This window comes from Phyllostomus hastatus, unplaced genomic scaffold, assembly GCF_019186645.2.
Source record: "Phyllostomus hastatus isolate PE091 unplaced genomic scaffold, TTU_PhHast_1.1 phas_scaffold_60, whole genome shotgun sequence".
In the NCBI taxonomy this organism is placed as follows: domain Eukaryota; kingdom Metazoa; phylum Chordata; class Mammalia; order Chiroptera; family Phyllostomidae; genus Phyllostomus; species Phyllostomus hastatus.
In genome coordinates this window covers 15,875,883-15,891,968 of record NW_025334038.1, presented here as the reverse complement: position 1 = coordinate 15,891,968, position 16,086 = coordinate 15,875,883, and the positions used below count along the sequence as shown (strand labels likewise).

The 16,086-nt window shown below is 42.8% G+C and overlaps 1 protein-coding gene across 1 annotated transcript; it reads right to left on the bottom strand.

The window, feature by feature from the left end:
* Positions 1-9,629: 9,629 nt before the first annotated feature.
* Positions 9,630-12,062, bottom strand: LOC123810380 (ubiquitin D-like). The gene is made up of 2 exons (XM_045826062.1): positions 11,911-12,062; positions 9,630-10,648 (listed from the first exon to the last, which is right to left on the bottom strand). Exons 1-2 carry the CDS (start codon positions 11,935-11,937, stop codon positions 10,178-10,180), a joined length of 498 nt encoding a protein of 165 aa, XP_045682018.1. The 5' UTR covers positions 11,938-12,062; the 3' UTR covers positions 9,630-10,177.
* Between the last annotated feature and the right edge of the window lie 4,024 nt (positions 12,063-16,086).

Sequence of the window (16,086 nt, the reverse complement as noted above, 5' to 3'; positions counted from 1 at the left end):
CAATGGGTTTAATCTCCAAATTATATACTGAACTCATACAACTCAACACCAGGAAGACAAACAATCCTATATAAAAATGGGCAAAGGACCTGAATAGTCACTTCTCCAAGGACATACAGATGGCCTAAAGACATGAAAAGATGCTCAGCATCACTAGCCATCATAGAGATGCAAATTAAAACCACAATGAGGTACCACTTCACACTGTGCAGAATGGCCATCATCAAGAAATGGTGACAAACAAGTGCTAGTGAAGTTGTGGAGAAAAAGGAACCCTAGTACACCTGTTGGTGGGAATGCAGATTTGTGCAGTCACTGTGAAAAACAGTATAGAATTTCCTCAAAAATTAAAAATGGAACTTCTTTTATGCCCTAAGAATCCTGAAACAATTCAAAATAACTTAAGCAGTTCTATGTTCATAGCAGTGCTATTTAATAAAAGCCAAGAGCTGGGAACAGCTTAAGTGCCCATTAATATATGAGAGGATTATAAAATTGTGGTACATTTACACAATGGAATACTACACAGCAGAAAGAAATAAGAAATTCTTACCTTTTTGTGACAGCATGGATAGAACTAGAGACTATCATCCTAAGTAAAATAAGCCAGTCAGTGAAAGACAAGTACTGTATGATCTCAGTCACAAGAGAAATATAATGAAGAAAATAAACTAATCAGCAAAACAGAACCAGAGGCATAGATTGACAATGGTAAGAGGGGAAGAGGTGGGGGTGGACTGTTTGAGAGAATGTGAAGGGAATAGTCAAGGAATATATATGAAGGACCCATGGACATGTACAAGGGTGGGGATTGAGTATGGAAGTGGTGGGAAGGCTGGGTCAAAGCAGGCAAATGGGGAAATAATTTGAACTGTAAAATATGAAAATACAAGTAAGTAAATAAAATATATTTTAACAAAAAAATATGAGGTACTTAGGAATAAATTTAACCAAGGAGGTAAAAGGCCTGTATTCAGAAACATATAGGACACTGAAGAAAGAAATTGAGGAAGATAGAAATAAGTGGAAGAATATACTGTATTCATAGAATGGAAGAATTAACATCATTAAAATGTCCATACTACCCAAACAAATCTACATATTAAATGCAATTCCTATTAAAATGCCAATGGCATATCTTACAGATCTAGAACAAATATTCCAAAAATTTATATGGAAACTAAAAGACCCCAAATAGTCTCAGCAATCTTGAGATTAATGACAAAGTTGGAGGGATCACAATACTTGATATCAAACTATAGTTCATGGCCACTGTAATTAAAACAGTCTGGTACTGGTATGAGAACAAACACTTAGATCAATGGAACAGAATAGAGAGCCCAGAAATAAACCCATGTATTTATGTTTAATTAATATTTAACAAAGGAGGCAAGAGCTTATAATAGAATAAAAATAGTCTCTTCAATAAATGGTGTTAGGTGAACTGGACTAGTACTGGCAAAACAATGAAACTAGACCAGGAACTTACACCATAGGCTGGAATTGTTGGGGATTACATTGTGTGGTATCGGAGACTGTAGCTGTGCACAAGCAAGGCCTTGAAAGAGACCTCTAAATCTTGACCAGAATGTTGGGAATGCAGGGGGCAGGCAGAACCTGTTACTAACGCCAAGGGTTCCTGTGGGAAACCAGGCCTGAAGGATACATTGTATCCTTTGAAGTTGCTTTGCTTTGTATAACCCTGTTGATCTAAACCTGATGTTTAAGCTAAAAGTATAAGGAGTGAACTCCTTATCTCATGAAGCAGGACTTAACAACCATCTGACATTAGCATGTCTAACAGACCCTGACCTGAGGCAGATCTCTGTGTTTCTTCAATTGTCACCTACAGATAATATCAGTTTTCTGTAACTGTAGCCTTTGGACATTGACTGATGAGCTATGCATATATGCTGTATACCCCTGCACGTAACAATCCCAATAAAAGCTGTTTTGGAGAAGAGCTCAGGGCATTCTCCACTAGAGAGGATCACCACCCCCTTTTCCACCAGAACAACAGACTGTGCTGGGACAACTTATTTCATCTGGGACTGGAAGAACTCTGCAGGACAAGGCTTCCCACATGGAATAATCTCAAAATGAGTAAATTTAAATATAAGTCACAATACCATAAAAATTCTGGAGAAAAATACAGGCAGTAAAATTTTAGATAGCTTATGTAGCAATATTTTTGCTAATATATCTTCTAGGGCAAGAGAAACAAAGGAAAAATAAAGAAATGGGACTATATCAAATGAAAAATCTGCGTGGCTAAAGAAAATATCCTCAAAATGAAAAGGGAACCGACTGTAGGAGAAGATATTTGCCAATAACATATAACACATGGGCTTAATCTCCAAAATAGATAAAGAACTCATACAACTCAACATAAGGAAGACAATCAATCCAATTAAAAAATGGGTAAAAGACCTGAACAGACACTTTTCTAAAGAGGACATACAAGTGGTCCATGGACACATGTAAAAAATGCTCAACACCACTAGCAATCAGAGAGATGCAAATTACAATCACAGTGAGATACCACCTCACACCTGCTAAAATGGCTATCCATAAATCAACAAACAACAAGCTCTGGCAAGGATGGGAAGAAATGGGAATCCTAGTGCACTGTTGGTGGGAATAGACTTGTGCAACCACTATAGAAAATAATATGGAGATTCCTTACAAAATTAAAAATGAAGCTTCCTTAGCTTCTGGCCAAGATGGAAGCATAGGTAGACACACTGTACCTCCTCACACAACCAAAAGAAGGACAACAACAAATTTAAAAACAAAAAATAACCAGAACTGACAGAAAATCGAACTGTATGGAAGTCTGACAACCAAGGAGTTAAAGAAGAAACATTCATCCAGACCAGTAGGAGGGTCAGAGATGGGCAGCCAGGTGGAGAGGACTCACAGCAAGGCAGTGGCTGGAGGACAAGGGCAGGCATGGCTGCACCTAACAGGCAAGGCGGTGGCTAGTGGGCCTGGCAAGGTGGCGGATTGCGAACTGGGTGGTCCCACATTTGCGTGCAGATAAACCAGGAGGAGCAACTGGGGAGTGAGACAGACTGCACAACCCAGGGTTCCAGTGAGGGGAAATAAAGCTCAAATCTCTGATTGAAAACACCTGTGGAGGTTGAAGCAGCAGCAAGAAAACTCCCAGCCTCACAGGAGAGTTCATTGGAGAGACCCACAGGGCCCTAGAAGGTACACAAACCCACCCACCAAAGAATCAGCACCAGAAGGGCCCAATTTGCTTGTTGGTAGCAGGGGAAGTGATTGAAAGCCAGCAGAGAGCAGAGCAAGTGGCATTGTTCCTTCTTGGACCCCTCTCCAAATACAGCATCACAACACAGACGTAGATTGCCCTGCCCTGGTGAATACCTAAGGCTCCACCCCTCACTACATAACAGGCCCATCAAGACAAAAAAAATGGCCCAAATGAAAGAACAGATCAAAGTTCAAGAAAAAAATACTACTAAGCAATGAAGAGATTGCCACAATCTCAGATGCATAGTTCAAAACACTGGTAATCAGGAGGCTCACAGAAATGATTGAATACAGCCGCAAAATAAAGGAAGAAGTAAAGGCTATACAAAGTGAAACAAAGAAAAATATGTGGGGAACTAGCAGTGAAGTGAAGGAAACCAGGGCTCAAATCAACAATTTGGAGCAGAGGAAGAAATAAACATTCAACCAGAACAGAATGAAGAAACAAAGAATCCAGAATAATGAGGAGAGGCTTAGGAACCTCCAGGACATTGTTAAATGTTCCAACATCCTAATCATAGGGATACCAGAAAGAGAAGAGGAAGAGGAAGAAATTGTAAACTTATTTGAACAAATAATGAAGGAAAACTTCCCTAGTCTGGTGAAGGAGATAGACTTCCAGCAATCCAGGAAGCCCAGAGAGTCCCAAAGAAGTTGGACCCAAGGAGGAACACACCAAGGAACATAATAATTACATTAGCGAGGATGAAAGATAAGGAGAGAATCTTAATAAAAGCAGCAAGGGGAAAGGAGACAGTACCTACAAGGAGTTGCCATCAGACTATCAGTTGATTTCTCAAAAGAAATCCTGCAGGCAGGAAAGGGCTGGAAAGAAGTATTCCAAGTCATGAAAAGCAAGGACCTACAACCTGAATAACTCTATCTGGCACAGATATCATTTAGAATGCGAAGGCAGATACAGTGCTTCCAAGATAAGGTCAAGTTAAAGGAGTTCATCACCACCAAGCCCTTATTGTATGAAATGTTAAAGGGACTTACCTAAGAAAGAAAAGAAGGTCACATGTATGAGCAGTAAAATGACAGCAAACACAACTATCAAGAACTGAACCTAAGAAAAACAAAATCAAACTTAGCAAACAACTAGAACAGGAACAGAATCACAGAAATGGAGACTCATGGACATGAGCAAATGGAGGGGGGAATGCTGGGGGGACAGCAGAGTGCAGGGTGGAGGGGAAGAATGAGCCAACTGTAATAGCATAATCAATAAAATATAATTAAGAATAAATAGTCACTCAGGGATTGAAATCTTAAACCACTAAAATTAGGAATAGAAATGACAGTGAGAAGGAATTATGCTGCCTCTGCTCTTCACATATGCCAGGGACACATCACCCCAGAGGACCTTTCCCTCCAAGATTTCCCCTTCCTCACCCTGGGGAACTTCTCTTTAAACACCTCCATACAAAGTCCTAATCATGGGAATGGGCTGCTCACAGCTCCATCCTCTCTTCTAAATAACAGGGAAAGTTTTCTCTCTTGTGAGAGGACTCATCACCATCTTCCTCCTTCTCTACAACTGCCATGCGCTTTAGAATCAGGAAGCATATTTCTGTCACCACCACCAGCCAATGCTGACATACCACCACAAGACTCCAGGCCTTGTCCTGTCCATACCCCCAATACAGGGCTCTCCAGGAACAGACATTACCAGCTCTGCCTGAGTCTCGATGCTTCACAAGGCTTGGCTGGCTTCTTATGCAAAGACATTCTATTCATTCCTCTGCTGACCCACCCCCACATCTTCCTCCTGAGGTCCCTGTCTCTGAATCAGGTGCCATTGCAGAAATCAACAGTCATACATTTGTGTCTTTCTTTCACCATTCCCACCGCCATTTCAAACCCAGCAGAAGCAAGAGGCCAATTTATCATCTGGAAACTGAAGGCCTCAAGATTAGTGCCAGAGAACAAGACATACAGGTAGGCTTTTTATTTCATTGCCCTCAGGAAAAAGTGATCTTACAAATGAAGGTCACATTCTGGAATACCAACTGAGGTGTGGGGACACATTATAGAATACTTTTTAAGGCAGATTTGCCTTCTGGATGCTTGAGGGAGATTATGGGAGAGAGTGTATATGTATACACGTGTGCTGAGCTATGTGTTTGGGAATTTGTGCATACATGTAGTAAGGATGCTCTCTGTGAGATTTTATTATTGTGTGCCTATTTTCAGGGTTTGGCATGTTTGGAGGGAAGTGGTTGAAAGCTTGCCTGGCCGAACCATTGGTATGTATCTATGTAATCACAGAATTAGAAAATCTGACTTTTATAACTCAACATCTCCAGCACCGTTGGGCCATGAGCCTGAATGTAACCTCTTGTACTTTATTCATCTCCAACATGACCCCAATGCTATAAAATTATCTAAAAATGGAGGTCCAGCTTTGTGTGTACTTTTATCCTCCACCGTCCCTAGTATAATAAAATAATAGAGTCTGGTTTATTTTTTTTTTAAGCAAGGATCTTGGAATTAGTCAGATTTGGATTGAAATTCAGATAAGCATTTACAAAGCGTGTGACCTTGGGCAAGTTCTTTAACCTCAATTATCCTTCTGTCTTCCTCTATAAAATGGGAACAATGCTTAATTCTCAGGTGAATAAAGTTTGGTGTTAATATGAAAAGGGACATAAATTCACATATTAGTCTGTCGTTATCTAGTGTAGGACCCCTCTAAAAATCTGTTTCTTGATCTGTGAAATAAGGATAACAGTAATTAACATTTATTAAATACCAACTGTATGCCAGGCACTCTTCCAAGAGCTCTATGTATTTTTCCCACTTAACCAATTCTATTTTAATTTGAGGAAACTGGGCACAAAGAGGTTAAGCCACGTGCCCAAGGCTGCTCAGCTAGAAAATGGCAGCGTCAAGACTCAGACTTGGACAGTCTGGCTCTCAAACCCTTGTTCTTAATCACAACAGGTAAAACTTCTTCTGCCCAAAGAGGATAAAATGACAGAACTATAGAAACATGATGTTTTGTTGGGTGGAAAAGAATTTTTTCCTTAAAAATAGAATTAAGAGATTGTAATTTTTAAAGTAAGAATAGTGAATATGATGTTTAAAAGATTATATCTGTGTAGTGATACCTGTCAGGAAACATGCAGTAGACAGATTTGTATATGACTTTCATCCATCACATTAACCATTATGGTTTTTGTACCATTAAGGATATTTGATTCAGCATCGCTCTCAAGAGTTAAAATGTTCTATGTTCTCTTCACAGAACATTTCTTTGAAAAATACTTATTGAAATCAGAGCCAGGAGGATAGGACAGGAAGCTTAGAAGGCACCTAGTTCTAAGTCCTTCTTTTACACAAGAAAACAGTGAGGTGAAGGGAAATAAAGTGCCTTCCCCATATCACATATCAAATAACTGGCCCAAGGCAGTTATGGTAGATGGAACCCAGTTCTCCTGACTTCTAGTTTAGTGTTCTTTCCTCTACTCAGACGACTCTATTTAAAGGTTGGTACACGCGTTCTGGTCTCTGTTGATCCTAATCAGCACACCCGACTGTAAACAGGAAGGGCATGGGCATTGGGAGCAGCCTAGGAGAGAGACTTACTATGGATGAGAACTCCATAGTCAGCAGTGTAATGGGTTGTCTTAATATGAACAGAGCACCTGAAACAAGAAGGTGTTGATTGTACCCAGCCTGGTTTATTGCATTTATTTGTAAGCACTACAGTTTCAAAGAAGGGGTAGGGAAGCTCAGAGGGAAAGCTGTCTTCCAATACCTGAAGGACTATCATGTGGGAAGAAGATTAGGTTTCTGCTTTGGCCCCTAGGAGTACAACCAGGAGCAGGGAAGCAGCTGAAAGAGAACTGATATGGAAATCAGACAGGCCTGAGTACAAGCCCCACACAGCCACTCGCTAGCTGGAACAATTTAGCTTTTGTGCGCCTAAGTTTATTCACCTGTAAAATGGACATTCTGTCTCCCTCCTGGAATCTAGTAAATACAGTAACTAAACTATACTAATAAATGTCTATCTTCCTAAACTAAGGGTTCAGATCTGTAAGTGAGATTATAATCCATATGTAAGCATTGTACATATTCCATCCCCTTCCGCACCTCACCCCACGTGCCCAGGTTTTCTTTTGCTTGTAAGGGATAATGTCGCTCTTTTATATTTTGTCCTTCCAAACATTCTGGGAGTTTTGATCCTTTAGGCCAACCACAGCACAGAAGAGCACTTCTTCCTGCTGGATTTCTGCGATGCACCCTCCCCCAGCCTATTCTCTTCCCTGCGCGACCTCCTGACCTGCCTCGGCACACACCCCACACACCCGTGCACTACTTCCTCTGCCTCTGGCCCTGGTAGAGGCGGGCTTCACAGTGAGCGCGAGGCCACGGCTGCTGGCCAGCCTGTGCGTGCTTGGCTGTGCGCTGTTGGCTGTTGGTCGTCCTGGCTTCGAAGGCCCTGAACCGCTCAACCGCAGGTGGCCACCCAGTGTGCTGACCCAGCTCTTCCCTCTTGAAGTGTGCCACACGAGCTAACTGGTGCCTGCTGGCTGGGTGGCCTCACCAACCTCGGGGCTCAAACGACGTGCTCCTGCGAGTGCAACCGCTGTGTGCCCCAGCCAGGTGGACAACTTCATCTGCGAGCTGCCTGCGCTGCTTGGGCTGGACTGCTGAAACAGCCGTAGAGCACTAGATATTCACCACCTGTGTGGTCATCCCGCTAGTGCTGTCCGTGGTCATCCTGGACTCATATGGCACCGTGGCCCATCCTCTGTGGGGCATGTGGTCTAGCAGGAATCGGAGGAAAGCATGAGGTGTGTGGGGGTGGAGGGGGACACATGCAGGCTCCCACCTGACAACCCAGCTTGGCCCTCTGCACCTACCTGCAACCCACATACAGCTATGACCCCGGGCAGGGCAAGTTTTTGTTCTGTTTGCTTGTGGGGTTTTTTTGTTTGTTTGTTTTGTTTTGCTTTCATACAACGTAGTCACACCAGCCCTCAACCTACTCGCCTATGCCCTCAGAAATAAGGGAGTCGGCGGCGGGGGTGGGGGCGTGGCATCAAGGAGGCTACTGGGAAGTCAATCTGTGGAGGCAGCAGGTTGGGCTGTGAGTGAATCAGTGGGGTATGGGAAAAAGTGTTAGCCCAGGGCCCAAGGATGGGAATGTCCACTGGAAAGTTAGTTTATCCTTCAGGCTATTCATTTCTGTATGAGAATCTGCAAGATTTGTCCTCAGGAAGTCTAAGGTTTATAGGGGACATTCCTTCCTCCTATTAAGAAAACGTTCATGTGCTGAGAAAAAAAATCCCCATATCCTCTATTATAAATGCAGGTTTATAGATGGGGAAACGGCCCTCAGGCTTTCACCTTGGCTGATAAAAAGAGAAAGCGTGATTTGGGGAAGACCTTTCCAGTCTGAGGAGACAGTGTAACCACCTCTCAAGAATCCATATGCTGGTAAGATGACGGGTGACATGATGCTTAGCTTTAGCTCTCTCCCTGTCTGGTGGAAGACACCATGGAAGACTCCCTGGTGTCTGCCATCAGAAGTCTTCCAAATTGATGAGGAAATCATAGACTCTACCTTGTAGGAGACCCCACCCATGGTCTCTCATATAGGGAAACCAGTCCAACCTAATGCCCACCTAACCAGGTGACGAATGCTCACCACAAAACACTTGTCCCATATGTTTGATGAGAAACATCCATCAGTGTAGTTTGTGCCGAGTGGGGTTAAGGTGAGACACTCTTCTTCAAGGAGGTGGTTCTTGAGCAAGGTTTAAAGATAGGAAAGGACTAGACTGGTGGGGAAGAAGGTAGACATGTCCCAGGTTATGAGAAAAAACATGCATGTGGCCAGTAAGGGAACATGAGAGAAGGACAGTAGGACAGAGGAATAAATGAAGGGAGTAAGATGGAGAAAGGGACATGACTTCCCAAGACAGAACCTGGTAGTGAAGGAACCAGAAAGGAAAAAGCTCTATTAGCCAGAACCTGGGCAGAGTGTTGGGGTCAATTCAGAGATTAGTCAACCTCTAGACCCCTTACCAAACCGATACTTCTAACCTAGAGAAGACCTGCTAGGCCCTAAGGCAGGCAGGGCAGACATTGCTGCACAACCCCCCACCTTCTAGAAAGTTCATTCCCTCCTGAAGCGTCTGTAACCAAGAAGCACCAACCCCCACAGGGCAAAAAACTCCCTAGATCATCAGGGAAAATATATTTCCATGCCCTCCAAAATCCCCAGAAATTAGGACCGTTTTTAATTGGGTATGGGACAGAGAGAGTAAGAGGGAGCATGGTGCCAGGTTTCATTTTGTAGCAAACAGCTTTGAATAAGGAGACGGGAAGTATCATAGTTTAATTTAACTTCTAAATTCTTTATTAGCTAAATTGTGACCATGTGAGATTGACTAATTCACTTTGTAATAAGTCATTTCACTGTTCTCTACAAATAGAAATTCAATTTGGTTCAACAATTATCTAGTAATATGATAGCTGAAGCACTGGCTTACACATAGATGGAAACACAGAAGTTAGCAGAACATTGATCCCAGCCTAAAACTTACTATGTTTTTGGATAGTAAAGGCAACAGGAGTCTTTCTATAAATCAGAAGGAACCAAGAAAGCATTAATTGGCAAGCTGGCTCTGAATGGTATGTCTAATATGCCTTAAAAACTTATTTTCTATTCTCAGTAATACACACAATCCTGCTGCTTAATTATGTTAGAATCAAAGAATCACAGAGTTAAAAAGTATTCTACAGTTTAACACCCACCTCCAAATCTAAGCATTCTATTGATTTCTCAGTAATTTTGAGAATTCATCAAAGGATGTGGTTGTTGAGTAAGAAATAAAAGAAAATAAGCTCTTTTGCTCCAACTATCACCCTGTCCCCAGGACAGTCACCCCCCAATGCAGTGGTATGTCAAGAAGAGTAAACTGCCCCTTCTGATGCTATAATTTGCCATGGTGTTCCCATCCTGTAGTCTCTTTCCGTTGCAAGTCACAATCTGTTTCTCAGGAGTTACACCAGTCTTGGCTTTGATCATCTCTTTCACCTGGGCCACGGAGCTCTGCCTTCGCACGTGGAGGAGGTGCCTCTGGCCCTCATCACCTGACTCCACCAGAAATAAGGGAAGTTCCTCATCACTGGGCTTCACCACCTTCAGGGTGAGATGGATGGTCGTCTCCTTGTCAATACCATAAGATGATAGCTTCCTGTGGGGCTTTAGGGTCTTCGAGCCCAGCCGAAGGACCTGATCCTGCACAGGAACCTTGGTCTTAGATCGGACCTGTTCATTGATCTTCTTCACTCTGTCATCCACGTTGGCAGTGAAGGTCATTGGTTCCCATTTCTCAGAATGAACATTCACCTGGACAATGAAGGCCAACAGACAGTTGCCAAGAATATCTGCCAAGTTTTACACCCCTCGTTCCCTCTCCTGAATTTCTCCTGCCCTTCATTGTCTGTCTGGTCCTCCAGCTCCTTCAAAACAAGCTGTGGCTCAGCCTTTCTTGGAACTTCTCTTTTGGAATTCTCAGGTTACAACTCAAACAAAAAAAAATCAGTCTTATTCCTTATCATTGTACCTCTTTCTTATCCATCCCAAAATTGTCATTAATAATTTCCCACCACATTTACCTACTTCCTAGCCAGATAAAGTTTGTCAAATATCAAAAACTAAATAGAAATACAAAGCATCCAAAGGTGTACACCAGACTCTTAAAACAACTCCCAAATAGAATTTCCGAGATTTGGCAGCCTAATTGGGTATGCACGGGGCTGCCCTCCATGACTACTGTAGAAAAAAAAAACACCCTGTACTTTAGTTTCATTTTTTAAATGTCTCATTGCTTTATAATAATGACACATATTATTAAAGTGACACTATGTTTGATTATATTTGTTCATCTGTGTTTCCTGTGTTTTTATACCTACCCATTGTAGAATATGATCTCATTCTTTAATTAAAACAGGGCCTCACTCACAAAAGGTAGGGACACCATCTGAGTCTTCAGAAGCTAACCCCTGTGCTGTCTCTTGAAAGCTTGGGAGGACCTCTCTCATGCTCTGTTCAAAAAAAATATATATCTTCCCTATTTAGAGATCACAGGAATTTCTTCACTGTACTGTCTCTTCTGTGCTAAGCATTGCCCTTATTTTCAGGTTCTCTTCATAGGGTACATATTCTTACATAAGGTAATGTATCAGTTCATTAACAACTTAGGATAAATGAGTTTTGTGAAACTCTCTTTGAGAGGAGAAGGAAGTTTAAGTGTAAGAGTCCTGGATACCTAAACAGGATAAGAGAAAAATGCCTCCAGGCAATATTTCCATAGTTTCAAATTTTGCCAGCCCTATTGAGCACAAAGCCCAAACCCACCTCTTACATTTATCCCTCACAGTGGCCAGTCCAAGGCCTGACACAAAAGAAAACTCAGGAGCCAAATAACCAGCTTTTCTTCACAGAAACTGCCTTCACATTCTGGAGCTATCGGTGCTTCTCTCATCCCCTTCAAGAAGCCTTCCCAGCCTCCCCATCTCCCTGAGCACTGTGCCCCATCCATTCCTAAGATCCCCATCTCTTGAAGGTGCTTTCCCTGTCCCCATCACCATGATCAAACCCCAGCTTACATGGAGGCAGGAAGCAGTGGAAGCCATCTCTGCAATCAAGGGAGCAGCAGAAACCAGAGACTGAGGAAACAGGCGTCAGAAAGAGGACTTTGCATCCAGCTTCTATATAAGCAGCTGAGTTGGAAATCCCCTGCATGTTTGCCTAGCTTTCCGGTGCCCTTTGTTCTCACATGATCTCATGAATTTTCTTTCACTTTTGCTGGGGTGAGTCAAAACACAAGAATACTTTCTGATCAAGCACTTCTCCCCTCACCCAATCCATGGGTCCTCCTTGTTCCAAATACGGAATGGTCCTTCTGCGTTGAGAACTTTTCCCTATTAACAACAACCCACCACTCCCAGCCTTCACTTGTGACTGTCCAGTCTGTAGCCCTGGGCCCTCAGTGACTAAAAACCTTTAATACTTATGGTCTCTTCCTGATGCACCCAGGAGAAGACAGTCAGAGTTGGTGTGGAGTGGTGGGACCATGAGCAGCCTATTCGGACTGTCCTGGCAGGATGTGTGAAGCATGCCCTGAGAAGACATAGGATAAATAACCCTGGCTCAGCCCCCATGGGGGCCAATTGCTATATTACTTTGGGCAAACCTGTTCACCTCTTTAGATATTGGTTTTCTGGTCTGTCAAATGAGATAATCGAAGAGGGTTCCTAAGTGTCTTGCAGGCTCAGAAAACTGTGTTTATAAAATGTCCTTTCTTGAGCTCTCTAAACCTGTCCCAAACCAAAGCCGCTACATGAGATCAATCCAAAGCCAAAAATCAAATGCTGACTCCCACCTTCCACATGCTAAAACAACCCCACATCCACCCTCACAACACAGTGCCTCCGTTTCCCCACACTTAGCCCTAGACACTCTTCACTGCTGTGATCTCAGAGATAGCTAAAGGTGTTGCTCACTCACTGGCTCTTGAGATTTGGATTTGGACATAAAGGACTGCATGAGCAGTGTCTCTTCAGGGAATTTACTCAATCACTCTGGTCCTCCTAACATTCCAAGTTAATCAATCCACTATCCCAAACTTTCAGAACATTGCCATAGAACGCATTTGAAAAAAAAGTAAACAAAAAGGACTTCTGGCCAACATGGAGGAATAGGTGCATACACTTTGCCTCCTCGCACAACCAAAGGAAGGACAACAACAAGTTAGAAACAAAAAACAACAACAACCGCCAGAAAATCAAACTGTATGGAATTTCGACAGCCAAGGAGTTAAAGAAGAAACATTCATTCAGACTGGTAGGATAAGCAGAGACAGGTGGCCGGGGCAGAGAAGACCGGAGGCAAGGTGGCAGCTGGAGGAACAGGTGGGCGAGGCAGCTGCTGGTGGTCCCAGCAGTTCCATATTAGTGTGCCGATAAACCAGGAGGAACAACTGGACAGCGAGACAGACTGCAGCCACCCAGAGTTCCAATGCAGGGAAATAAAGCCTCAAAACCTCTGGCTGTAAAGATCTGTGGGAATTGTGGCAGTGGGACAAACTCCCAGCCTCACAGGAGAGTTCACTGGGGAGAGCCCAATTTGCTTGTGGGTAGCGTCAGAAATGGTGAAAAACCAGAGAGTCGAGCCAGTGGCATTGTTCCCTTTTGGACCCCTCCCCAACATACAGCACCACAACTCAGGAGAGGGGGTTGCCCCATCCTGGTGAACTCCTAAGGCTCTGTCCCTTAGAACAAAACAGGTGCACTGAGACAAAGAAATATGGCCCAAATGAAAGAAGAGATCAAAGCTCCAAAAATAGAACTAAGCAATGAAGAGACAGTCAACCTATCACATACAGAGTTCAAAACACTGGTAGTCAGGAGGCTCACAGAAATAGTTCAGTATGGTTGCAAACTAGAGGAAGAAGTGAAGGCTGTGTGAAGTGAAATAAAGCAAAATATACAGGGAACCAATGATGAAGGGAAGGAAACCAAAACTCAAATCAAAGATTTGGAGCAGAAGGAAGAAGTAACACTCAACCAGAATAGAATGAATAAACATGAACTCAAAACAATGAGGAGAGGCTGGGAAACCTCCGGGAGAACTTTAAACATTCCAACATCCAAATTATAGGGATACCAGAAGGAGAAGAGGAAGATCAACAAGTGGAAAAGTTATTTGAACAAATATTGAAGGAGAACTTGCCCAATCTGGCAAAGGAAATACACTTCCAGGAAGTCCAGGAAGCTCAGAGGGTCCCAAAGAAGTTGGACCCAAGGAGGAACACATCATAGAAGACATCAAGAAGGCACATCATAATTACATTACCCAAGATCAAAGATAAGGAGAGAATCTTAAAAAGCAGCATGAGGAAAGGAGACAGTTACCTACAAAGGAGTTGCCATCAGACTATCAGCTGATTTCTCAAAAGAAATCTTTCAGGCAAGAAGGGGCTGGAAAGGAGTATTCCAAGTCATGAAAGGCAAGGAAGGACCTTCTTCCAAGATTACTCTATCCAGCAAAGCTATCATTCAGAATGGGAGGACAGATAAAGTGTTTCCCAGATAAAGTTGAAGGAGTTCCTCATCACCAGACCCTTATTATATGAAATGTCAAAGGGTCTAATCTAAGAAAAAGAAGATGACCAAAACTATGAACACAACAACAAAACAAACTCACAACTATCAACAACTGAACCTTCAAAGTAACAAAAACAAAACAAACTAAGCAAACCACTAGATCACGAACAGAATCACAGAACTGGAGAGATCACATGGAGGGTTATGAGTGGAAACTGAGAGGGGGAAGTTTGGGGGAGAAGGTACAGCGAATAAGAAGCAGAAATGGTAATTACAAAATACAGAGGGGGAGGTTAAGAATAGTATAGGAAATGCAGAAGCCAAAGAATTTAAATGTACGACCCATGGACACAAACTAAGGGGCGGGGGAGAGTCCTTGTAGCAGGGGGTTACAGGGTGGAGGGGAAAAAAGGGGAGAGAAAAAAATGGGACAACTGTAATTGTAAAATCAATTTTGAAAAGAAAGAAAACAAAAGAAAAAGAAGCATTTACTAAAAGTGCTCCAGAATTTTTCTAAGTAAGAAGCCTGTAAAAATGCCAAGTTATCATGTTTGTTTGCTGTGCTTTCAGTGGCCATTTCCTGTACCCTCATTCACTGCTAGATCTCAAATGATCTCATTTTATTTCAGGGCTTTTCATTGGGCGAACTGGGGTTTATGGGAAGTGCCTACACAGAGTAATGGGAATCCAAGAGTTCATTCCAACATTTCAAAGAGCTTAACATGAACCATGTTCTTCTATTTGAAGCTCTTATTAGATAATTAATAAAACTGGAAAAACTAAATATTTAAATGAGTTTTTTTGTGGGGTTAGGCGTATTTCTTTAGACACATAGGATGAGTATGAAAGGAGAAGAGTGCCTGATGGAACAGGCGGGAAACCTTCGTCCCTACTAGTCTCCTTTCAAATATCTCTCCAGGTTCCTCCTGTGTCCTGTGTTTAGAGACCAATATTGCGACCTTTGGCTTCTACACACCAGAAAAAGACTGCTGTGCACCCAGTGTCCACCGGGATTCAGGTGTTCTGAAACATCACCAGCAGCAGGCAGAAATGTGAGATCAGATGAAAGTGACAGGGAAAGAGAAAGCCCTGCAGCAGGATAGAGATGGGGGGGATGGGCGGGGGAAAAAGAGAAAGTGAAAGCAGGACAAGCCCTGACTTAAGTAAACTGCTTTGCACCTATTACCTTCTTAGATCTTCACGTCATTTCTGGAAAAGAAACAAGGAGAGTAAATGTTTGAAGCTGCTTAAAATTAAATCACTCTCTTCTCATATTTTTTTCTTCTTTGCCATTCTTTCCTCAGAAGTAGCAATGTTTTCATTCTCAGGGGAAGTAGAGAACCTTAGCCAGAAGCTCCAGGAGGCAGAGCCTAGGAACAACAGTTCCCAGGAATGTTATTCATCTACTGATGCCCCTTAGGTCTGCACCTTAGAGCCCAGACCTGACCTGCTTCCACACACGGTTCCCTGAATCCCCTGCATATCCTCAAGCATGCCAAGCTCTCTGCCACCAGGTTGTTGAGCATGCCTCTCCCTGCAACACCACCCCCAACACCATGAATTTATAGGAATATGCATTGTAAGCAGCATCTCCTCCAGGAAGCTTTCCCTAATTCTCCTCTTTCCTGTTCTGGATTATGTGCCCATCTTCTGTCCTCTCACACTCTCTCTACAAAC